A 26,754-nucleotide genomic window follows, 5' to 3' on the forward strand; every position below is an offset into this window, starting at 1 on the left:
AGTTATTTACTTGTATTTTTCATTACCCATGCAAAAGTCAAATACAACCAATTCTTGTCGTAAGAGGTGACTAACGGTCAGGCTCGCTGACTTTGTTGATGCATGTCATCGTATCCCAAATGCAATGATTGATGCTCATGATGTCAATCACTGGATTAACTCGATCATTTACATCCCGCCATCATATAACTGGTACATTGCTGAGTGCGGCGTTAAACAACAAACAAACATAATGTTTTTTGTTCCTTGGACATGGATCTTGACAGGACCATTTCTCATAGCATCAACTGCAGAATAATGAAGTCTGTCCGACCATATTAACCAGAATGGCATCATTCTGGACTGTCGGGTCCAGTCTCGAATATTTACTGACTGCCATCATACAGCTGGAAAATTGCCTAGTGCGGGGTTAAACAACAGATAAACAAACAAACTAATGTCAAATATCCTCAATAAACCCATAAGATTTCAACAATGACAGTAGTATTTAGTCTTGAAAAGTTCACAAATTGTTCGTACATTTAGACGACCAATATATCCCAATTCATTCCCAGGTTCAGAGAGCATGCAGATGGACTTTCTGGTCGAGGCCATGTTGAATGACAGCTCAGATGTGGTGAATGTCATCTTCAAGGGCAATCTGTGTCTGGTGAAACACTTCACTCTGTGCAGGTTCTGTCAGCTGTACAACAGGGTAGGTACAGTGTGGATTGGGAGGGCAATCTGTGTCTGGTGAAACACTTCACCCTGTGCAGGTTCTGTCATCTGTACAACAGGGTAGGTACAGTGTGTAGTGGGAGGGCAATCTGTGTCTGGTGAAACACTTCACCCTGTGCTGGTTCTGTCAGCTGTACAACAGGGTAGGTACAGTGTGGATTGGGAGGGCAATCTGTGTCTGGTGAAACACTTCACCCTGTGCAGGTTCTGTCAGCTGTACAACAGGGTAGGTACAGTGTGGATTGGGAGGGCAATCTGTGTCTGGTGAAACACTTCACCCTGTGCTGGTTCTGTCAGCTGTACAACAGGGTAGGTACAGCGTAAAGTGGGAGGGCAATCTGTGTCAAACACTTCACCCTGTGCAGGTTCTGTCAGCTGTACAACAGGGTAGGTACAGTGTGGATTGGGAGGGCAATCTGTGTCTGGTGAAACACGTCACTCTGTGCAGGTTCTGTCAGCTGTACAACAGGGTAGGTACAGTGTGTAGTGGGAGGGCAATCTGTGTCAAACACTTCACCCTGTGCAGGTTCTGTCAGCTGTACAACAGGGTAGGTACAGTGTGGATTGGGAGGGCAATCTGTGTCTGGTGAAACACTTCACTCTGTGCAGGTTCTGTCAGCTGTACAACAGGGTAGGTACAGTGTGGATTGGGAGGGCAATCTGTGTCTGGTGAAACACTTCACTCTGTGCAGGTTCTGTCAGCTGTACAACAGGGTAGGTACAGTGTGGAATGGGAGGGCAATCTGTGTCTGGTGAAACACTTCACCCTGTGCAGGTTCTGTCAGCTGTACAACAGGGTAGGTACAGTGTGGAGTGGGAGGGCAATCTGTGTCAAACACTTCACCCTGTGCAGGTTCTGTCAGCTGTACAACAGGGTAGGTACAGTGTGGATTGGGAGGGCAATCTGTGTCTGGTGAAAAACTTCACTCTGTGCAGGTTCTGTCAGCTGTACAACAGAGTAGGTACAATGTGTAGTGGGAGGGCAATCTGTGTCTGGTGAAACACTTCACCCTGTGCAGGTTCTGTCAGCTGTACAACAGGGTAGGTACAATGTGTAGTGGGAGGGCAATCTGTGTCTGGTGAAACACTTCACCCTGTGCAGGTTCTGTCAGCTGTACAACAGGGTAGGTGTAGTGGGAGGGCAATCTGTGTCTGGTGAAACACTTCACCCTGTGCAGGTTCTGTCAGCTGTACAACAGAGTAGGTACAATGTGTAGTGGGAGGGCAATCTGTGTCTGGTGAAACACTTCACCCTGTGCAGGTTCTGTCAGCTGTACAACAGGGTAGGTACAGTGTGGATTGGGAGGGCAATCTGTGTCTGGTGAAACACTTCACCCTGTGCAGGTTCTGTCAGCTGTACAACAGGGTAGGTGTAGTGGGAGGGCAATCTGTGTCTGGTGAAACACTTCACCCTGTGCAGGTTCTGTCAGCTGTACAACAGGGTAGGTACAATGTATAGTCGGAGGGCAATCTGTGTCTGGTGAAACACTTCACCCTGTGCAGGTTCTGTCAGCTGTACAACAGGGTAGGTACAATGTGTAGTGGGAGGGCAATCTGTGTCTGGTGAAACACTTCACCCTGTGCAGGTTCTGTCAGCTGTACAACAGGGTAGGTACAGTGTGGATTGGGAGGGCAATCTGTGTCTGGTGAAACACTTCACCCTGTGCAGGTTCTGTCAGCTGTACAACAGGGTAGGTACAGTGTGGATTGGGAGGGCAATCTGTGTCTGGTGAAACACTTCACTCTGTGCAGGTTCTGTCAGCTGTACAACAGGGTAGGTACAGTGTGGATTGGGAGGGCAATCTGTGTCTGGTGAAACACTTCACCCTGTGCAGGTTCTGTCAGCTGTACAACAGGGTAGGTACAATGTGTAGTGGGAGGGCAATCTGTGTCTGGTGAAACACTTCACCCTGTGCAGGTTCTGTCAGCTGTACAACAGGGTAGGTACAGTGTGGATTGGGAGGGCAATCTGTGTCTGGTGAAACACTTCACCCTGTGCAGGTTCTGTCAGCTGTACAACAGGGTAGGTACAGTGTGGATTGGGAGGGCAATCTGTGTCTGGTGAAACACTTCACCCTGTGCTGGTTCTGTCAGCTGTACAACAGGGTAGGTACAGTGTGGATTGGGAGGGCAATCTGTGTCTGGTGAAACACTTCACTCTGTGCAGGTTCTGTCAGCTGTACAACAGAGTAGGTACAGTGTGGAGTGGGAGGGCAATCTGTGTCTGGTGAAACACTTCACCCTGTGCAGGTTCTGTCAGCTGTACAACAGGGTAGGTACAGTGTGGAATGGGAGGGCAATCTGTGTCAAACACTTCACCCTGTGCAGGTTCTGCTAGCTGTACAACAGGGTAGGTACAGTGTGGATTGGGAGGGCAATCTGTGTCTGGTGAAACACGTCACTCTGTGCAGGTTCTGTCAGCTGTACAACAGGGTAGGTACAGTGTGTAGTGGGAGGGCAATCTGTGTCAAACACTTCACCCTGTGCAGGTTCTGTCAGCTGTACAACAGGGTAGGTACAGTGTGGATTGGGAGGGCAATCTGTGTCTGGTGAAACACTTCACTCTGTGCAGGTTCTGTCAGCTGTACAACAGGGTAGGTACAGTGTGGAGTGGGAGGGCAATCTGTGTCTGGTGAAACACTTCACTCTGTGCAGGTTCTGTCAGCTGTACAACAGGGTAGGTACAGTGTGGAATTGGAGGGCAATCTGTGTCTGGTGAAACACTTCACCCTGTGCAGGTTCTGTCAGCTGTACAACAGGGTAGGTACAGTGTGGAGTGGGAGGGCAATCTGTGTCAAACACTTCACCCTGTGCAGGTTCTGTCAGCTGTACAACAGGGTAGGTACAGTGTGGATTGGGAGGGCAATCTGTGTCTGGTGAAACACTTCACTCTGTGCAGGTTCTGTCAGCTGTACAACAGAGTAGGTACAATGTGTAGTGGGAGGGCAATCTGTGTCTGGTGAAACACTTCACCCTGTGCAGGTTCTGTCAGCTGTACAACAAGGTAGGTACAGCGTGTAGTGGGAGGGCAATCTGTGTCAAACACTTCACCCTGTGCCGGTTCTGTCAGCTGTACAACAGGGTAGGTATCGTTTGTAGTGGGAGGGCAATCTGTGTCTGATTAAACACTTCACCCTGTGCAGGTTCTGTCAGCTGTACAACAGGGTAGGTGTCGTCTGTAGTGGGAGGGCAATCTGTGTCTGGTGAAACACTTCACCCTGTGCAGGTTCTGTCAGCTGTACAACAGGGTAGGTACAGTGTGTAGTGGGAGGGCAATCTGTGTCAAACACTTCACCCTGTGCCGGTTCTGTCAGCTGTACAACAGGGTAGGTGTCGTCTGTAGTGGGAGGGCAATCTGTTTCTGGTGAAACACTTCACCCTGTGCAGGTTCTGTCAGCTGTACAACAGGGTAGGTACAGTGTGTAGTGGGAGGGCAATCTGTGTCTGGTGAAACACTTCACCCTGTGCAGGTTCTGTCAGCTGTACAACAGGGTAGGTACAATGTGTAGTGGGAGGGCAATCTGTGTCTGGTCAAACACTTCACCCTGTGCAGGTTCTGTCAGCTGTACAACAGGGTAGGTACAGTGTGTAGTGGGAGGGCAATCTGTGTCAAACACTTCACCCTGTGCAGGTTCTGTCAGCTGTACAACAGGGTAGGTACAGTGTGTAGTGGGAGGGCAATCTGTGTCAAACACTTCACCCTGTGCAGGTTCTGTCAGCTGTACAACAGGGTAGGTACAGTGTGGATTGGGAGGGCAATCTGTGTCTGGTGAAACACTTCACTCTGTGCAGGTTCTGTCAGCTGTACAACAGGGTAGGTACAGTGTGGAGTGGGAGGGCAATCTGTGTCTGGTGAAACACTTCACTCTGTGCAGGTTCTGTCAGCTGTACAACAGGGTAGGTACAGTGTGGAATTGGAGGGCAATCTGTGTCTGGTGAAACACTTCACCCTGTGCAGGTTCTGTCAGCTGTACAACAGGGTAGGTACAGTGTGGAGTGGGAGGGCAATCTGTGTCAAACACTTCACCCTGTGCAGGTTCTGTCAGCTGTACAACAGGGTAGGTACAGTGTGGATTGGGAGGGCAATCTGTGTCTGGTGAAACACTTCACTCTGTGCAGGTTCTGTCAGCTGTACAACAGAGTAGGTACAATGTGTAGTGGGAGGGCAATCTGTGTCTGGTGAAACACTTCACCCTGTGCAGGTTCTGTCAGCTGTACAACAAGGTAGGTACAGCGTGTAGTGGGAGGGCAATCTGTGTCAAACACTTCACCCTGTGCCGGTTCTGTCAGCTGTACAACAGGGTAGGTATCGTTTGTAGTGGGAGGGCAATCTGTGTCTGATTAAACACTTCACCCTGTGCAGGTTCTGTCAGCTGTACAACAGGGTAGGTGTCGTCTGTAGTGGGAGGGCAATCTGTGTCTGGTGAAACACTTCACCCTGTGCAGGTTCTGTCAGCTGTACAACAGGGTAGGTACAGTGTGTAGTGGGAGGGCAATCTGTGTCAAACACTTCACCCTGTGCCGGTTCTGTCAGCTGTACAACAGGGTAGGTGTTGTCTGTAGTGGGAGGGCAATCTGTTTCTGGTGAAACACTTCACCCTGTGCAGGTTCTGTCAGCTGTACAACAGGGTAGGTACAGTGTGTAGTGGGAGGGCAATCTGTGTCTGGTGAAACACTTCACCCTGTGCAGGTTCTGTCAGCTGTACAACAGGGTAGGTACAATGTGTAGTGGGAGGGCAATCTGTGTCTGGTCAAACACTTCACCCTGTGCAGGTTCTGTCAGCTGTACAACAGGGTAGGTACAGTGTGTAGTGGGAGGGCAATCTGTGTCAAACACTTCACCCTGTGCAGGTTCTGTCAGCTGTACAACAGGGTAGGTACAGTGTGTAGTGGGAGGGCAATCTGTGTCAAACACTTCACCCTGTGCAGGTTCTGTCAGCTGTACAACAGGGTAGGTACAGTGTGGATTGGGAGGGCAATCTGTGTCTGGTGAAACACTTCACTCTGTGCAGGTTCTGTCAGCTGTACAACAGAGTAGGTACAATGTGTAGTGGGAGGGCAATCTGTGTCTGGTGAAACACTTCACCCTGTGCAGGTTCTGTCAGCTGTACAACAAGGTAGGTACAGCGTGTAGTGGGAGGGCAATCTGTGTCAAACACTTCACCCTGTGCCGGTTCTGTCAGCTGTACAACAGGGTAGGTATCGTTTGTAGTGGGAGGGCAATCTGTGTCTGATGAAACACTTCACCCTGTGCAGGTTCTGTCAGCTGTACAACAGGGTAGGTGTCGTCTGTAGTGGGAGGGCAATCTGTGTCTGGTGACACACTTCACCCTGTGCAGGTTCTGTCAGCTGTACAACAGGGTAGGTACAGTGTGTAGTGGGAGGGCAATCTGTGTCAAACACTTCACCCTGTGCCGGTTCTGTCAGCTGTACAACAGGGTAGGTGTCGTCTGTAGTGGGAGGGCAATCTGTTTCTGGTGAAACACTTCACCCTGTGCAGGTTCTGTCAGCTGTACAACAGGGTAGGTACAGTGTGTAGTGGGAGGGCAATCTGTGTCTGGTGAAACACTTCACCCTGTGCAGGTTCTGTCAGCTGTACAACAGGGTAGGTACAATGTATAGTCGGAGGGCAATCTGTGTCTGGTGAAACACTTCACCCTGTGCAGGTTCTGTCAGCTGTACAACAGGGTAGGTACAATGTGTAGTGGGAGGGCAATCTGTGTCTGGTCAAACACTTCACCCTGTGCAGGTTCTGTCAGCTGTACAACAGGGTAGGTACAGTGTGTAGTGGGAGGGCAATCTGTGTCAAACACTTCACCCTGTGCAGGTTCTGTCAGCTGTACAACAGGGTAGGTACAGTGTGTAGTGGGAGGGCAATATGTGTCTGGTGAAACAGTTCACTCTGTGCAGGTTCTGTCAGCTGTACAACAGGGTAGGTACAGTGTGTAGTGGGAGGGCAATCTGTGTCAAACACTTCACCCTGTGCAGGTTCTGTCAGCTGTACAACAGGGTAGGTACAGTGTGGAGTGGGAGGGCAATCTGTGTCTGGTGAAACACTTCACCCTGTGCAGGTTCTGTCAGCTGTACAACAGGGTAGGTACAGTGTGTAGTGGGAGGGCAATCTGTGTCTGGTGAAACACTTCACTCTGTGCAGGTTCTGTCAGCTGTACAACAGGGTAGGTACAGTGTGTAGTGGGAGGGCAATCTTTGTCAAACACTTCACCCTGTGCAGGTTCTGTCAGCTGTACAACAGGGTAGGTACAGTGTGGAGTGGGAGGGCAATCTGTGTCAAACACTTCACTCTGTGCAGGTTCTGTCAGCTGTACAACAGGGTAGGTACAGTGTGTAGTGGGAGGGCAATCTTTGTCAAACACTTCACTCTGTGCAGGTTCTGTCAGCTGTACAACAGGGTAGGTACAGTGTGTAGTGGGAGGGCAATCTGTGTCAAACACTTCACTCTGTGCAGGTTCTGTCAGCTGTACAATAGGGTAGGTACAGTGTGGAGTGGGAGGGCAATCTGTGTCAAACACTTCACCCTGTGCAGGTTCTGTCAGCTGTACAACAGGGTAGGTACAGTGTGAATTTGGAGTGAGAAAATACTTGTAATTTTGAGAAAAGAATTGAAATTAACAGAAATTAATCAAAGCAACGAGAAAAGAATTGAAATAACGAGTAATTGAAGTTACGCAAGAAATAATCGAACAGAGGAGAGAAAAAAATCGAAATTACAATAAAATAAGCAAATATTTAATATAAATATATAGGCAACCAAGTGGCAACATAGGGCTTCCGTAGGCAGCTGTACAATAGGGTAGGTGTTGTGTGTAATGGGAAGAGAATCTATGTCCAACACTTAACCTTGTTTTCATTTCAGGAACAGTGTTTAGGATCCTGTCTTCCACTCCTCCGGTCTGCCAATGCAAGAAATGTGGAGGTTAGTTGACTATCATATAATCGCCATCTGTGCAAGCTGGATTAGGTGAAGAAACAGTGAAGAAACATGTAAAGATACAACACATGTAACAGACAAGACTTCACCTCATTATTTCAAAAGTAATATTCTCATCTGGCATTTCTTGATAAAAACGTAATACAGGATTTGATGACTTAATTAAGATAAAAATTGGTAAAAATAAGTCCCAGCACTGTGACTCAGAGCTCGTTGCATTGTGAAGGGCTATGTGACTGTTTCAGACTCTGGGTGTGAAGACGGCAATGTTCGGCCCGTCTGACGTGCGGCTGGTGCTGCGTGACCTTCTGGGCGGGTCCTACCCCCTGACATGTAAAGGCAAGAACTGTCCTTGTGTGCTGCAGGAGGCGGATGTCCGCAGCATGAAGTACTACGGTAGGTCGCTCGTCTCAAATGCTGTCATGCTCTGTCACATTCACTGTCAAATACTGTTACCCTCTCCCCACACTCTCTCACTCTCTGTCACATACTTTCACACTCTTCTCACATGCTATCACACACTCTGTAACACACTCTCTTACTCTCTGTCACGCTTTCACACTCTTGTCACGTGCTTCCACACACTCGGTCACACTCTCTTACTCTGTCACACGCTTTCACACTCTTGTCACATGCTTTCACACACGCTTTCACACTCTTGTCACATGCTTTCACACTCTTGTCACATGCTTTCACACTCTTGTCACACGCTTTCACACACTCTGTCACACGCTTTCACACTCTTGTCACATGCTTTCACACTTTTGTTATATGCTTTCACACACTCCGTACAAATTGTACTCTGCGAATTTAGTACCCAATTCAGTTTAGAGCAGTTAAATCTACAGTTAATCTGGGTGTTCATTGAAGACAGTGTATGTATCTCCTAGATGATATATTTCCCCTTCAGAACCCGACATGTATCGGACCTGCCTTCCACCGATCCAGGAGTTGTTCCTGTGGGCTCTGCTGACGAACCATCAGAAGCTGGCCAAGGTCTTCTGGAAACACAGCCAGGTGGGGGCAGTTTACCTTGAAAACCTTGTCTTGATTATGACTCAATATTTTATCATGTCAGGAGTCATTCAATTGGGTTCAACACTGCTTTGAACAGTATTTCAGTTATATCAGCATATATTGATTTGGGTGCTGTGACGTGGCATGCCTCCCAGGGTAGTCTTGTCTGACTAGATCAAGAGCTACAATCTGACACCATGGTAGTTTTGTCTTACTAGATCTAGAGCTACAATCTGACACCATTGTAGCTCTGTCTGACTAGATCAAGAGCTACAATCTGACACCACTGTTGCTCTGTCTTACTAGATCAAGAGCTACAATCTGACACCATTTTAGCTCTGTCTTACTAGATCAAGAGCTACAACCTGACACCACTGTTGCTCTGTCTTACTAGATCAAGAGCTACAATCTGACACCACTGTTGCTCTGTCTTACTAGATCAAGAGCTACAATCTGACACCATTGTAGCTCTGTCTGACTAGATCAAGAGCTACAATCTGACACCACTGTTGCTCTGTCTTACTAGATCAAGAGCTACAATCTGACACCATTGTAGCTCTGTCTTACTAGATCAAGAGCTACAACCTGACACCATTGTAGCTCTGTCTTACTAGATCAAGAGCTACAACCTGACACCACTGTTGCTCTGTCTTACTAGATCAAGAGCTACAACCTGACACCACTGTTGCTCTGTCTTACTAGATCAAGAGCTACAACCTGACACCACTGTTGCTCTGTCTTACTAGATCAAGAGCTACAATCTGACACCATTGTAGCTCTGTCTTACTAGATCAAGAGCTACAACCTGACACCACTGTAGCTCTGTCTGACTAGATCAAGAGCTACAATCTGACACCATTGTAGCTCTGTCTTACTAGATCAAGAGCTACAACCTGACACCACTGTTGCTCTGTCTTACTAGATCAAGAGCTACAATCTGACACCATTGTAGCTCTGTCTTACTAGATCAAGAGCTACAACCTGACACCACTGTAGCTCTGTCTGACTAGATCAGGAGCTACAACCTGACACCACTGTTGCTCTGTCTTACTAGATCAAGAGCTACAATCTGACACCATTGTAGCTCTGTCTTACTAGATCAAGAGCTACAACCTGACACCACTGTAGCTCTGTCTGACTAGATCAAGAGCTACAACCTGACACCATTGTAGCTCTGTCTTACTAGATCAAGAGCTACAATCTGACACCATTTTAGCTCTGTCTTACTAGATCAAGAGCTACAACCTGACACCACTGTTGCTCTGTCTTACTAGATCAAGAGCTACAACCTGACACCACTGTTGCTCTGTCTTACTAGATCAAGAGCTACAATCTGACACCATTGTAGCTCTGTCTTACTAGATCAAGAGCTACAACCTGACACCACTGTAGCTCTGTCTGACTAGATCAAGAGCTACAATCTGACACCATTGTAGCTCTGTCTTACTAGATCAAGAGCTACAACCTGACACCATTGTAGCTCTGTCTTACTAGATCAAGAGCTACAATCTGACACCATTGTAGCTCTGTCTTACTAGATCAAGAGCTACAATCTGAGACACTGGTAGCTCTGTCTTACTACATCAAGAGCTACAATCTGACACCATTGTAGCTCTGTCTGACTAGATCAAGAGCTACAATCTGACACCACTGTTGCTCTGTCTTACTAGATCAAGAGCTACAATCTGACACCATTGTAGCTCTGTCTTACTAGATCAAGAGCTACAACCTGACACCATTGTAGCTCTGTCTTACTAGATCAAGAGCTACAATCTGACACCATTGTAGCTCTGTCTTACTAGATCAAGAGCTACAACCTGACACCACTGTTGCTCTGTCTTACTAGATCAAGAGCTACAACCTGACACCACTTTTGCTCTGTCTTACTAGATCAAGAGCTACAATCTGACACCATTGTAGCTCTGTCTTACTAGATCAAGAGCTACAACCTGACACCACTGTAGCTCTGTCTTACTAGATCAAGAGCTACAACCTGACACCATTGTAGCTCTGTCTGACTAGATCAAGAGCAACAACCTGACACCACTGTTGCTGTCTTACTAGATCAAGAGCTACAATCTGACACCATTGTAGCTCTGTCTTACTAGATCAAGAGCTACAATCTGACACAACTGTAGCTCTGTCTTACTAGATCAAGAGCTACAACCTGACACCACTGTTGCTCTGTCTTACTAGATCAAGAGCTACAATCTGACACCATTGTAGCTCTGTCTTACTAGATCAAGAGCTACAACCTGACACCACTGTAGCTCTGTCTGACTAGATCAAGAGCTACAACCTGACACCATTGTAGCTCTGTCTTACTAGATCAAGAGCTACAATCTGACACCATTTTAGCTCTGTCTTACTAGATCAAGAGCTACAACCTGACACCACTGTTGCTCTGTCTTACTAGATCAAGAGCTACAACTTGACACCACTGTTGCTCTGTCTTACTAGATCAAGAGCTACAATCTGACACCATTGTAGCTCTGTCTTACTAGATCAAGAGCTACAACCTGACACCACTGTAGCTCTGTCTGACTAGATCAAGAGCTACAATCTGACACCATTGTAGCTCTGTCTTACTAGATCAAGAGCTACAACCTGACACCATTGTAGCTCTGTCTTACTAGATCAAGAGCTACAATCTGACACCATTGTAGCTCTGTCTTACTAGATCAAGAGCTACAACCTGACACAATTGTAGCTCTGTCTAACTAGATCTAGAGCTACAACCTGACACAATTGTAGCTCTGTCTAACTAGATCTAGAGCTACAATCTGAGACACTGGTAGCTCTGTCTTACTACATCAAGAGCTACAATCTGACACCATGGTAGTCTGTCTTACTAGATTAAGAGCTACAATCTGACATATATATATAACATTGTGTTACTGTGGCAGGACAAGCTGGCCTCTGTCCTATATAACATTGTGTTACTGTGGCAAGACAAGCTGTTCTCTGTCCTATATAACATTGTCTTACTGTGGCAAGACAAGCTGTTCTCTGTCTATCTAACATTTTGTTACTGTGTCAGGACAAGCTGTTCTCTGTCCTATGTAACATTGTGATACTGTGGCAGGACAAGCTGGCCTCTGTCCTATACAACATTGTGTTACTGTGGCAGGACAAGCTGGCCTCTGTCCTATATAACATTGTGTTTCTGTGACAGGACAACCTGTTCTCCGTCCTATATAACATTGTGTTTCTGTGGCAAGACAAGCTGGCCTCTGTCCTATATAACATTGTGATACTGTGTCAGGACAAGCTGTTCTCTGTCCTATGTAACATTGTGATACTGTGGCAGGACAAGCTGGCCTCTGTCCTATACAACATTGTGTTACTGTGGCAGGACAAGCTGGCCTCTGTCCTATATAACATTGTGTTACTGTGGCAGGACAAGCTGTTCTCTGTCCTATATAACATTATGTTTCTGTGGCAGGACAAGCTGGCCTCTGTCCTATATAACATTGTGTTTCTGTGGCAGGACAAGCTGGCCTCTGTCCTATATAACATTGTGTTTCTGTGGCAGGACAAGCTGGCCTCTGTCCTATATAACATTGTGTTTCTGTGGCAGGACAAGCTGGCCTCTGTCCTATATAACATTGTGTTTCTGTGGCAGGACAAGCTGTCCTCTGTCCTATATAACATTGTGTTACTGTGGCAGGACAAGCTGTTCTCTGTCCTATATAACATTATGTTTCTGTGGCAGGACAAGCTGGCCTCTGTCCTATATAACATTGTGTTTCTGTGGCAGGACAAGCTGGCCTCTGTCCTATATAACATTGTGTTTCTGTGGCAGGACAAGCTGGCCTCTGTCCTATATAACATTGTGTTTCTGTGGCAGGACAAGCTGGCCTCTGTCCTATATAACATTGTGTTTCTGTGGCAGGACAAGCTGGCCTCTGTCCTATATAACATTGTGTTTCTGTGGCAAGACAAGCTGGCCTCTGTCCTTTATAACATTATGTTACTGTGGCAGGACAAGCTGTTCTCTGTCCTATATAACATTATGTTTCTGTGGCAGGACAAGCTGTTCTCTGTCCTATATAACATTGTGTTTCTGTGGCAGGACAAGCTGTTCTCTGTCCTATATAACATTGTGTTTCTGTGGCAGGACAAGCTGGCCTCTGCAGTGGTGGCTGAGTTGCTGCTGACAAGACTCGCTGGCCAGGAGAGCAACACAGACAGAGCGTTCAAACTCAGGGAGAATGCAAAGTAAGTGCTCTGAAACATGTTCAGGATGAACGCTGGAGAGATTTTACCCAGCCTGCACTATTGTTCAGGTCAGAATAGGTTCGCATAAGGATGGGGGATGAGGTGATACAGTTGTTAAACTCTAGGAACATCCTATACTGAAATGATATTTGCAAACTTTCATCTCGCAGAGGAAAGAGTTCACTTCCCATGAAGAAACATTTCCTGCCGTACACAATCACAGGGGATGTTTTCATAATTTAAAAAACAAAAGAAACGTCATAATGTGTAAGTCATGTATTTTGTCTCATCATATCAAACATTGAAACATTTGACACATCAAACATTGAAGAATATGAAAGGAATCTGATCTCGTAGTTCTAAGCATGTTTGACAAAGGAATCTGTACAGTTATTATGAAATATCTTTTCTATTTTGTGAATATTTACAAGGGAATTTGGCGATCTGGCAGAGGAGGTTCTATGGGTTTGCTATGAGCTGGACGAAGGATTGACTCAAAAGCTACTGACCCAGAAGTCGACCTGGTGGGGAAACAAATCTGTCATTGAACTTGTGTACAGCTTCCGGAGTCGGAGCTTCGTCAGCAAACCTGCGTGCAAGTCCCTGTTGGATAAAGTGTGGAGGGGGAACCTGCAGTCCGACAGGTTCTTGCTGGTGGTAGGTTTCTGCATATATTCACCTCCCTTCATATCCCCTGTTGGTACATGATATATACATTCACCTCCTTTCATATCCCATGTTGGTACATGATACATATATTCACTTCCCTACATACCCAACTTTGGTACATAATACGTACATTCACCCCCCTACATATCCCATGTTGGTTCATGATACATACATTCACCTCCTTCCCTGTCCCATGTTGGTACATGATACATACATTCACCTCCTTCCCTATCCCATGTTGGTACATAATACATACATTCACTTCCCTCCTTATTCCATGTTGGTACATGATACATACATTCACTTCCCTCCTTATTCCATGTTGATACATAATACATACATTCACTTCCCTCCTTATTCCATGTTGATACATGATACATACATTCACTTCCCTCCTTATTCCATGTTGGTACATTATACATGCATTCATTTTCCACCATATCCAATGTTGGTACATGATACATACATTCACCTCCCTCCTTATCCCATGTTGGTACATGATACATACATTCACTTTCCACCATATCCCATGTTGGTACATGATACATACATTCACTTTCCACCATATCCCATGTTGGTACATGATACATACATTCACCTCCTTCCCTATCCCATGTTGGTACATGATACATACATTCACTTCCCTCCTTATCCCATGTTGGTACATTATACATGCATTCACTTTCCACCATATCCCATGTTGGTACATGATACATACATTCACCTCTCTCCCTCTTCATTGGTTGGTACATGATACATACATTCACCTCCCTCCTTGTCCCATGTTGGTACATGATACATACTTTCTCCTCCCTCCTTATCCCACGTTGGTACATGATACATACATTCACCTCCCTCCATATCCCATGTTGATACATGATACATACATTCACTTCCCTCCATATCCAATGTTGGTACATGATACATACATTCACCTCCCTCCATATCCCATGTTGGTACATGATACATACATTCATGTCCCTCGCTATCCCATGTTGGTACATGATAGATACATTCACCTCCCTCCATATTCCATTTTGGTACATGATACATACATTCACCTCTCTCAATATCCCATGTTGGTAAATGATACATACATTCACTTTCCTCCCTATCCCATGTTGGTACATGATACATACATTCACCTCCCTCCATATCCCATGTTGGTACATGATACATACATTCACTTTCCTCCCTATCCCATGTTGGTACATGATACATACATTCACTTTCCTCCCTATCCCATGTTGATACATGATACATACATTCACTTTCCTCCCTATCCCATGTTGGTACATGATAAATACATTCACTTTCCTCCCTATCCCATGTTGGTACATGATACATACATTCACTTTCCACCATATCCCATGTTGGTACATGATACATACATTCACTTTCCACCATATCCCATGTTGGTTCATGATACATACATTCACTTTCTTCCCTATCCCATGTTGGTACATGATACATACATTCACTTTCCTCCCTATCCCATGTTGGTACATGATACATACATTCACTTTCCTCCCTATCCCATGTTGATACATGATACATACACTCACTTTCCACCATATCCCATGTTTGTACATGATACATACATTCATCTCCTCCCTATCCCATGTTGGTACATGATAAATACATTCACTTTCCACCATATCCCATGTTGGTACATGATACATACATTCAATTTCCACCATATCCCATGTTGGTTCATGATACATACATTCACTTTCCTCCCTATCCCATGTTGGTACATGATACATACATTCACCTCCCTCCATATCCCATGTTGGTACATGATACATACATTCACTTTCCTCCCTATCCCATTTTGGTACATGATAAATACATTCACCTCCCTCCATATCCCATGTTGGTACATGATACATACATTCACATCTCTCCATATCCCATGTTGGTACATGATACATACATTCACTTTCCTCCCTATCCCATGTTGGTACATGATAAATACATTCACCTCCCTCCATATCCCATGTTGGTACATGATACATACATTCACTTTCCTCCCTATCCAATGTTGGTACATGATACACACATTCACTTCTGTTGGTACACTCAAACACCATTGTGTCAAACTTTCAGCTGTCCCGAAGTAGAAGCTTTGTCCCTGCATATACCTACTTAATTCATCATTAGTTAACCTCTGATGTGACGAATTGGACATGTCGAAGTTACGGTTGTCTCAAGGTTATTTTCCAGTCCCAAACATGTACTTCCAACAAGAATTTACTCAGTCTCGACAATCTCGGCACAACTCATTGTCATTTTGGTTCAATAATAAGGCTTGACAAACCGGAAATCTCAACACCAAGCACAGAAGTGAATGGGAGTGAGTGAGTGAATATGGTTTTAAGCCGCTTTTTGGCAATATTCCAGCAATATCACGGCGGGGGACACCAGAAATTGGCTTCACATACTGTATCCATGTCGGGAATCAAACCCGGTTCTTCAGCGTGACGAGCGAACGCTTTAAACACTAGGCTACCCGACCGCCCCAGAAGTGAATGGAGTCATGTGATTGTCACATGTTTATCTTGTGATTACAAATTGTGGAATGGATCAAGGAATAGGATTTGCATTGATAGTCTTTTTGTTTCACTGGTGTGATCAAATAACGGATAGATACCGAAATGAATGAGTACGGTAAGCAACATAACTGAGCAATTTAGTGCAGGGCGTGGTATTACCGGGAAGATAAAAAAAGATAAATCGATTGATTTGTAAGAATCAGTGACGGCTGTCACTGTTTCGGAGGCATTCCTTCAATCTTCATTTTCTCCAGCTCGTAAGACAATGCGTACTGCTAAATTAGATGATGTAGACGAGGCAGTTCTAAATGGTTCAAGATGGTTTAGGAACAGCAGCGTCAATATCTCTGAGTGTATAATCAGGGCCAAAGTAGAAGCGTTAGCCAAAATGTTAGGCAGGTCAGAATTAACTTGTACCACTGACTGGTTAGTTCGGTTTAAGACTAGATTCAATTATTATGCCATTATTGCCAATTATTGCTAATAGTGATCAATAATAAAAGTAATTTTGGTCTTCTTTTTTTTTTTCTTGTTGCTTGTTTTTTGTCGCATGTGTTTTGTGTTATTCATTCTTTGTGTCAATCAGTTATTTTCGTTTGTGTCGAGCCTTGGATGGTACGCTATGTTATCTTGGTAGTTATTTTATAATGGATCGTAGTGGCGCACTCTTACTAACCTATTAAATATGTCATACGCAAAATGTTTCTAATTCTTTGTTCAACTTTGATGACACATAAATTAGGATTGATCGATGCTGATTTTCTTTACCGCGTTCGATAAACAAAGTACCTGTCATTAGCGACTCAAGGGCGGGCAACTCTATTATTGCGGTATCACTATTTTGTGGTGTGATACGTGTGGATTATGTGGCTTACATCACATCCTGTTTTGGATTATACATAATCAGTATGCATATGACCTAGGTCGGGTCAAGGACATCGCCCAAACAAATGGATTCTTTTCTAATCAATTTTGAATGGTGGTAGGGGTAATTCCACTTTAAAAACATTCCAGAAACTATCATTAAAACATTAATGTGTATACTTACGAGTAGCCGTGACATACCGCAACGAGTCCTGTATTCGATCAAGCGAGAGGGCATGGGTATCCCAGTTGTCGAAGGCGCCGCGATTTGCTATGCAGAGTTGCGTCCCTTGGGCATGCCAGAAACCTATGATGATGGGTTCGAATCCCAGTTTACCCCAATTATAGTTCTGGGTTTGTCAGTTCAATACCCGTGCTCATGGGTTTCACGGAAACGGTAAATGTCTGAGACATGCATCACTTCGGGCTTTCCTCCCACATTAAGCTGACATTACGTGATATAACTGGAATACTGTTAAAAGCGGCGTTAAACCCAACTCACCCACTCGATCAACCGATGAAATATCGTGCTTAGATTTGCTTAAGTAAACAGCCAAGGTGTGGATTACGAGATTTTTTGATACCGCAATAATATAGAGCCCGCGACAATATACACTCATACTATACATGATACATATTTCCTCTTCCCCAGGTTCCTGTGATTCTCAGCATGGTTCCAGCTATTTTCCTGGTGCCGTTTCTCCGTGTCAACTCCCTAGAACCAAGGGGGTATGTATATTGTGAGGTGAGGTGAAATGGGGTTTAACGTCGCGTCCAAGATTATTGCACTTATATAGCGACGTGCATGTACGTGTGTGTGTGTGTGGCTGCTTGTACTAGTCCGGACTGATGCCGATTTATAGTGCTAGCTCACTGAGATACCATGCCGCAGTTTAACATGAATACCCCACTCAGACACAGTATACTGACTCCGAGCCGACCAGTCCTTGTTTTAGCCCCTTTATGACGAGCGCCAGACAGGGTAACAGCAAGTACCATTCTTTTAATGTCTTTTGGTATGACGCGGTTGGGGATTGAACCCCAGACCTTCCGCTCTCCGGGGGAACACTCTACCACTTGACCACGGAGGCGGTCGGTATGTATATGGAAGCAGAAGATGGGTGGGAGTTGTTTCCTTGTTTGTTGTTAAAGCCACACTCAGCAATATTCCAGCTATATGGCAGCGGTCTGTAAACAATCAAATTTGGACAGACAATCAAGTGATTGACATCATGAGCATCAGTCTACGCAATTGGGATACGATGACATGCATCAACCAAATCAGCGAACCTGACCACGCCATCCCGTCAACCGCCTCTTATGACCAGCATGGGTTGCTGAAGATGGTGGGTTAACCCAAATACTGGGGAGGATGCAGCTCAAGCCTTAGGATCATGAATCATTTTGATGGTTTATGTTATTTCTGATTTTCATAACAACTTTGCATTTTGCATCCTTAGATGAGGGTCAAGAATATATTATTTGTAGGTTCATCTTTATGCAATCAAACATCTCTGACAGCGATATACAACAATTTACATATGATATACTTGGCATCCATCATCTTTAAGTAACTGACCAGTGCCCCATTAATAACCATTGCCGGTCAATATTTTCTCAGGATGATCCCCGTAGTTTCCTTCTTTTATTTTATACTTCAGTGTGAAAGACTGAGTTTTCCGAAGCTGAGAAAAGTGATATTTTCATTGCAGTGAAGATAACACTTGATATTTCACTGCTGTGAACTTAACACTTTGACGGAACTATTGTCATACAAGAGTGACCTCCCCTCAAAATGTCTCCCTTTATCATGTGTCTGGCCTGTACACAGACTGTTGACTTCCTATTAACGTTAGATCCACATTGACAAGGCAAAATAATGACAGATAGTCATTTATGGAGTTAATATCGCTTCAGGCTGTTTGTTATTCTCTTGAAAATGTCTCACTGTAAATTTCTCACTTAACTCGTCAATCGTGACTGTTTGTTTTGCAAAGCACCATTTTTGTTACTTGACCAGCTTATATTCTTTCTATTCGAACATCTTCCAACAGTGGTTTGGTAGTTTTCAAGAATATTTATTTTTAAGGTGGAATTAGTATATAATCATATCTATATGTATGATACAGAATTTTCGTGCCCCGAAATACTTGATAGTTTTTAAAGATTTTGCAAACACGAAGCTACTTTTTTAGTTGCAAATACAAGGGGTGGTGAACCGTCCCTGTGGGTTAGGTAGGAAGAATTTACGTTTCAAGGTTTTAAAATAATTAAATTCCCGTTAGACAACTACACAAAAAGTATAATAGATAGGATACTCATACGCTACTCGTGAAAATATCTCCTTTCCCCCGTCACTTGATGAGAGAAACATGATATTTCACGAGACACATCGAATATCCTCTGTATGATGGCTGGAACTGGAACCAGTCTGTCTGGAGTGAAGACGACAGTATCAGGTTCAGCTGATGTATGTTCCAGGATTTCGGTTCCGGACAACAGACAAGGCAAGTGCTGTCAGGGCATCAGGGACTTCTACTCAGCCCCCGTGGTCAAGTACCAGTTGAACGTGGTAGGTACATTAATCTGTCGTAGAGAGTTATATTGGAATGAATTAATGAAATAATGTCCAACGTATCTCCTGCATCCCATGTAGACCAGGTGTGTGTCTATCCTGTATATCCCTTCGTCCCAGGTATTTCTTGTTTTCCCACTATCCCTTGTTTTCCCACTATCCCTTGTTTTCCCATTATCTCTTATTTTCCCACTATCCCTTGTTTTCCCACTATCCCTTGTTTTCCCATTATCTCTTGTTTTCCCACTATCCCTTGTTTTCTCACTATCCCTTGTTTTCCCACTATCCCTTGTTTTCCCATTATCTCTTATTTTCCCACTATCCCTTGTTTTCCCACTATCCCTTGTTTTCCTATTATCTCTTATTTTCCCACTATCCCTTGTTTTCCCACTGTACCTTGTTTTCCCACTATCCCTTGTTTTCCGATTATCCCTTATTTTTCCACTGTACCTTGTTTTCCCACTGTACCTCATTTTCCCACTTTCCCTTGTTTTCCCACTGTACCTTGTATCCCAAATATCCAATGTGTGCCATATGTATATAGAATACTGCACTCATTCTCGTTAGATACCATTTTTAAAAGAAATGAGTGTGGTATTTTGTTTATTACCGGTGTTAAATATGTAAATAAAGTTAAATATGGTGCAAATACATATATATGTTTTTAAAGAATTTCTTCAACTTATGGTTATTAAAGCACATTGTTAGTACGCAGGACGACTGTAAGAAAATTAGCGCTGTGTTCACTTTGACTGATCTGGTCGTGCAGTCGTGTATATTCATTCATGAACAAAAATCTTCAATGTCACAAAATACGCTGCGAAGGGGAAACTAAAGGCACAACGGGAGCATCTAACGTAAGTCTAGATATCTGTCCAGACAGTTTAAACGGACTTCATTTCACCACACCTAACCTTTTACGTTAAACCAAATTGAAAGTTGCGAAAGTGGTAGGGTGCATTACGCTCATTGGGTCCCTCGATCTATCGGTAGTCGTATTGCAAATGGATATAGCTTGATTATATAATGTCTGTAGCAGCTCTACGCATAACTTATATCGAATGCAAAGGGAATTTGAGGCGTGTGACTATTTTGTTTGGTTTATTAAAGTGTTTGTAATTGTCTCTTGCTTTCATGAGATCCTTTAGTTCTGTCTTGTATTTGCGAAAGTGATTTATGTCTCGTGATTTTTTTATGAGTGCAAAAAGTAGTTCCAGTGTAACAGAGGTCACGGTTATCCAATCAAAAGGAATAAAATTAGGTCAATCTTGTACGACACACATGTGGCGTATAGAGTTAGTATCTCACCACCTGTATCTTCACTACATGGGTAATAAATCCCTGTATCTCATTCTCAGGAAACATGCCATTCAGTAAATTTTGTAGAGTTAGATTCCCATCCACAACATCTGGCTGACACTCTGTCATAACTTACTCACTCACTCACTCACTCACTCACTCACTCACTCACTCACTCACTCACTCACTCACTCACTCACTCACTCACTCACTCACTCACTTCAGGTGGCGTTCCTGATGCTCCTGCTTCTGTTCAGCTATGTGTTGCTGGTCGACCTGCGTCCAGAGTTCACTGTGTGTCAGGGTGTGCTGTGTGGCTGGGTGTTCCTCTACACAGTGGAGGAAGTCAGACAGGTACGTGTTGCTGGTCGACCTGCGTCCAGAGTTCACTGTGTGTCAGGGTGTGCTGTGTGGCTGGGTGTTCCTCTACACAGTGGAGGAAGTCAGACAGGTACGTGTTGCTGGTCGACCTGCGTCCAGAGTTCACCGTGTGTCAGGGCGTTCTGTGTCGCTGAGTGTTCCTCTATGCTGTGGAGGAAGTCAGACAGGTACGTGTTGCTGGTCGACCTCCGTCCGGAGTTCTCCGGGTGTCAGGGCGTGCTGTGTGGCTGGGTGTTCCTCTACACAGTGGAAGAAGTCAGACAGGTACGTGTTGCTGGTCGACCTGCGTCCAGAGTTCACCGTGTGTCAGGGCGTTCTGTGTCGCTGAGTGTTCCTCTACACAGTGGAGGAAGTCAGACAGGTACGTGTTGCTGGTCGACCTGCGTCCAGAGTTCACCGTGTGTCAGGGCGTTCTGTGTCGCTGAGTGTTCCTCTATGCTGTGGAGGAAGTCAGACAGGTACGTGTTGCTGGTCGACCTCCGTCCGGAGTTCTCCGGGTGTCAGGGCGTGCTGTGTGGCTGGGTGTTCCTCTACACAGTGGAAGAAGTCAGACAGGTACGTGTTGCTGGTCGACCTGCGTCCAGAGTTCACCGTGTGTCAGGGCGTTCTGTGTCGCTGAGTGTTCCTCTACACAGTGGAGGAAGTCAGACAGGTACGTGTTGCTGGTCGACCTCCATCCGGAGTTCACCGTGTGTCAGGGCGTGCTGTGTGGCTTGGTGTTCCTCTACACAGTGGAGGATGTCAGACAGGTACGTGTTGCTGGTCGACCTCCATCCGGAGTTCACCGTGTGGCTGGGTGTTCCTCTACACTGTGGAGGAAATCCGACAGGTACGTGTTGCTGGTCGACCTCCGTCCGGAGTTCACCGGGTGTCAGGGCGTCCTGTGTGGCTGGGTGTTCCTCTACACAGTGGAGGAAGTCAGACAGGTACGTGTTGCTGGTCGACCTGCGTCCAGAGTTCACCGTGTGTCAGGGCGTCCTGTGTGGCTGGGTGTTCCTCTATGCTGTAGAGGATGTCAGACAGGTACGTGTTGCTGGTCGACCTCCATCCGGAGTTCACCGAGTGTCAGGGTGTCCTGTTTGGCTGGGTGTTCCTCTACACTGTGGAGGAAGTCTGACAGGTACGTGTTGCTGGTCGACCTCCGTCCGGAGTTCACCGGGTGTCAGGGCGTCCTGTGTGGCTGGGTGTTCCTCTACACTGTGGAGGAAGTCTGACAGGTACGTGTTGCTGGTCGACCTCCGTCCGGAGTTCACCGGGTGTCAGGGCGTCCTGTGTGGCTGGGTGTTCCTCTATGCTGTGGAGGAAGTCAGACAGGTATGTGTTGCTGGTCGATCTGGGTCCGGAGTTCACCATGTGTCAGGGCGACCTGTGTGGCTGGGTGTTCCTCTACGCTGTGGAGGAAGTCAGACAGGTATGTGTTGCTGGTCGATCTGGGTCCGGAGTTCACCATGTGTCAGGGCGACCTGTGTGGCTGGGTGTTCCTCTAGGCTGTGGAGGAAGTTAGACAGGTGCCTGTCAGCCAACATATTCAGGCCAACCGTAGAAAATGCACATTTGGATCAAATTTGAGCTATATATCTGTAATAAATGACAATTTTAATACTTAAGTGGCAAAAAGCAGCATTGTTTGTAGACTTTGCACATATATTCTATTATTTTCAGTCAACAGAGATTGGTGGATGTGTTCCATTTTTTGAAAATTAGGTACTTTGGAAAGGATGAAGTTTTCTGACCGGATGTTCCTCCACACATGCCTGTCCCATTTCAGTTCCTGACTGGCAGGGAACAGGACCTCAAGGGTCGGTGGCATCTCTACTGGAAGGAGGGATGGAACCGCCTGGATGTCTGCACCATCCTCATCTTCATCCTGGGGATGGTGCTGGTGGTCATCCCGGACCCCCACTCCCACCGAGGCGGGCGCATCATACTCAGCATAGACTTTGTCCTGTTCTGTATGCGGCTACTTCAGGCTTTTGCCGTTGGTGCTGACATCGGACCCATGTTCACAATGATACTCAAAATGGTAAGAATATGTAAATTGGGTATAATGAAACAGTAACCACCTTGGATCTTCATTTGATGGACCATATATCTTTAAAAGGACTCTAAGGGACTCAAGGCCTCCAATAGCCACTAGGCCTGTAATAGACACTGGACTTGTAATAGACAGGGCCTCCAGTAGACAGTGGTTCTGTAAGAGACCCTGGACCTCCAATAGACACAAGCAGACAGGGCCTCCAGTAGACACTGGTTCTGTAATAGATGCTGGACCTCCAATAGACACGAGTAGACAGGGCCTCCAGTAGACACTGGTTCTGTAATAGACCCTGGACCTCCAATAGACACAAGTAGACAGGGCCTCCAGTAGACACTGGTTCTGTAATAGACGCTGGACCTCCAATAGACACGAGTAGACAGGGCCTCCAGTAGAAAGTGGTTCTGAAATAGACCCTGGACCTCCAATAGACACAAGTAGACAGGGCCTCAAGTAGACACTGGTTCTGTAATAGACGCTGGACCTCCAATAGACACGAGTAGACAGGGCCTCCAGTAGACACTGGTTCTGTAATAGACCCTGGACCTCCAATAGACACAAGTAGACAGGGCCTCAAGTAGACACTGGCTCTGTAATAGACCCTGGACCTCCAATAGACACAAGTAGACAGGCCCTTGTATAGACATACACCTACAGACCCTACAATGACGCCAGTATTAATGTCATGCACCGTAATACTGGATACTGTCTCAGTGATCAAGTCAATCTGCCTTCAGATCAGGGACACGGTGACCTTCGTCATCATCCTCATGGTGTTCATCCTGTCCTATGCTGTGGCCTCAGAAGCCATCCTCTTCCCCCGGTCCCGGCCGGACATCCGCATGCTGTACTACGTGCCACGGAAGGCCTACTGGCAGATCTATGGGGATTTCTTTCTGGATGAAATAGAGGGATCGGACTCAGGTAAGTTTTCATGACATCCTGGGCCTAGATTTTCGAAACGATCGTAGCCCTAAGATTATCGTAAAGTTATCGTAAGGAAATCGTAGGCTGTCGTAGCATATTTTCGAAACTATCGTAGCCCTAAGATATCTTAAGATTGTCGTAAATCTAAGATAGCCCCATACCTGTCGTAAGTTTATTTTATCTTCATCCAAGATGGCGGCATACTGTTCCATAGATAGTGTGCCAAACAATTAGTCGGCTTGACGTTCAAACATTGACATTTCATTTTGTAAAACTGAGTGATTCAAATTTACACTTCAACAACACGAAGAACGCATCAAGGATTTCACGTCAAAAATGTTCTTAATCGCAACAGCGATCCACATAACTGTTGAGTCGATAGCTTACAATATATTTCTATCCGAGTCCATGCTGAAGAAGTGTGAAACAACATACCTTTTCGATAATTTCGGAAGGATATAAACGGAAGGTGTCTTTGCGAGTGAAAATTAGTGTCACTTTTAAATTTGAAAATAATTATGGATCTAGATAGATAAAAAAAATATTTCATCATCTAAATAATAATAGCTTGATATTGTATTTAAGGCCTTGGTTAATTCGTGAAATTTATTGGATACATAAATACCAAACAAACTTAACAAGCTTAGATTGATTCGATCAAAGGTCTCGTCATTGTCATTTAGAATAGCGTTACTTTCGTCCTTGACTTTGTACGCGATGTGTTTATTTCATACAGTTCTGCGCACTCACGAGAGGGCCATTTGAAGGGAAAATAGTGAAGGATCTTTTCGCACATTATTTCAATTCTAATAGCTAAAGTGTGGTAACACTACACTTATTGATTATAACATCCATTGGTTTTGAAAAATGCTATTGCATGGCACACGAATGCTATTTGTGTTCGGGTAGTCATGGCAACATTTATCATAAAAACAAAACGTGAAGGATTGTACAGAATTTCACTCAAATATGTGCATGTTAAACAATGTCACCTGACAATGTGATCATGAATTCCCTGTCACTTATATATGTTGTCAGCAGCTGGGAAATCCCCGTGACGTCATTGGGAAATACCCCGCTTTTTCAATCCCTAACACAAATGAGTTCTCTGTCAGAGTTACGATAGGTATCGTAACTCTGAACGATCTGCGACAGGTTTACGATAGTTTCGAAAATCTATCTTATCTTAACCTTAAGATATCTTATCTTTGAACGTAAGTTGTTAAGATTTATCTTAGCTAAGATCGTTTCGAAAATCTAGGCCCTGGAGGACAACGGTGGCCATCTTCCTGAGGCAAGAGAGTTAACTGACTCTAAACGTCCAGTTTCCACCCTTCCCGAACGAGGCTGAAATTTCTGGGCTCGATCATAGCGCCACCAGTGGCTATTATGACTTATGTCCCTTTAATGCCCTTCCTATTGACCAATCAGATTCCACCTCTCATATCACTTGCATTTGCTTCAAAGAAAATGGTGGCACCAGGTCAAGACGATCTGATCGATGATCTAGATATATATTGTAATATAACAGGTCTTTCCTCACGAAGTGTATCAATTAATGTGAGAACCTTGATTATAAACATGAAAAGATTTGGAAGTATCCTTCGACGCCTAGTTGATGGTACTCATCATTTTAATGGACTAACTCCATAATTGCAGCCTAGTTCGGCAAGGGTGGAAACTGGACTTTTACATTCAGTTAACTCCCTTGCCTCGCTCAAGAAGATGAATGGTGGTATATTTCTTAAATTCTTCTTCTTGAAAATTTGAATACTGTTAGTTCAAGTGTGCTGTCTTCAAATAGTCATGTGACCTCATCCTGTATGTTTGATGCAACACTGTTGCATATGTTCCCTTGCTATCGAGAACATGTGCCATTGTCCAAGAGACTGGTATTTTGCTTGTGTGTTTCACACATGGCAGTCTTATTGCTACTACTATTGTAAGTATAGCACTTACTATAGACTTACAGCTAAAGCCACTTTGTGCAGGAGGGACGCTAGTCTTTTAAGGTATGTCAGTTAAAATAGTCTTACTGCTAAAACTGCTTTGTGCAAGCAGGTCGATGTCCTTTGGTGCATTTCGCCTTGACCTCAAGAACATGGGACATTGTTCATGAGACCAGGGCCCATTTGCAAAAAGCGATCTTACTGCTAAATCGATCGTAACTCCCATACTTTAACATAGGCTTACAATAATCTTAGCGCTAAGATGGCTTTGTGCAAGTGGGCCCTGTAAATAATTTGTATGTTCACTACATATTTGTCTTCAGCGTCCTGCACCAATGATGTGCGTCTGTACGGTAACCAGACCATGGACCGCTGCCCCAGTACGGAGGGGCAGTACATCGTGCCGATACTACTGGGGGGCTACACCATCATCACCAATGTCCTGCTGCTCAACCTCCTCATCGCAAAGTTCAAGTGAGTTGTGAGATGAATACCACCGCTTCCGTGGTCTTGTCGTAGAGCGCCTGCCTCTGTGGTCTACTTGTAGAGTGCCTGCCTCCTTGGTCTTGTTGTAGAGTGCCTGCCTCTGTGGTCTT

General features: G+C 45.0%; 1 protein-coding gene across 2 annotated transcripts in view; it reads left to right on the forward strand.

Moving 5' to 3' along the window:
- The window catches only part of LOC124132431 (transient receptor potential cation channel subfamily M member 4-like), a 51,798-nt gene that overhangs the window by 15,389 nt on the left and 9,655 nt on the right, over positions 1-26,754 (forward strand). The window contains exons 12-23 of one of the 2 annotated variants that reach the window (XM_048403246.1): positions 555-694; positions 7,592-7,651; positions 7,912-8,062; positions 8,577-8,683; positions 12,804-12,904; positions 13,336-13,561; positions 17,645-17,721; positions 19,474-19,564; positions 21,092-21,220; positions 23,016-23,270; positions 24,020-24,206; positions 26,482-26,632. In XM_048403246.1, the coding sequence (XP_048259203.1) occupies positions 555-694; positions 7,592-7,651; positions 7,912-8,062; positions 8,577-8,683; positions 12,804-12,904; positions 13,336-13,561; positions 17,645-17,721; positions 19,474-19,564; positions 21,092-21,220; positions 23,016-23,270; positions 24,020-24,206; positions 26,482-26,632 (1,675 nt within the window). Of the gene's footprint in view, positions 1-554; positions 695-7,591; positions 7,652-7,911; positions 8,063-8,576; positions 8,684-12,803; positions 12,905-13,335; positions 13,562-17,644; positions 17,722-19,473; positions 19,565-21,091; positions 22,174-23,015; positions 23,271-24,019; positions 24,207-26,481; positions 26,633-26,754 lie in introns of those variants that run through there. The other variant, XM_048403247.1, reaches the window with a different exon arrangement.

Source organism: Haliotis rufescens, unplaced genomic scaffold (assembly GCF_023055435.1).
Source record: "Haliotis rufescens isolate VD_foot unplaced genomic scaffold, xgHalRufe1.0.p SCAF_3, whole genome shotgun sequence".
NCBI classification, from domain to species: Eukaryota; Metazoa; Mollusca; class Gastropoda; order Lepetellida; family Haliotidae; genus Haliotis; species Haliotis rufescens.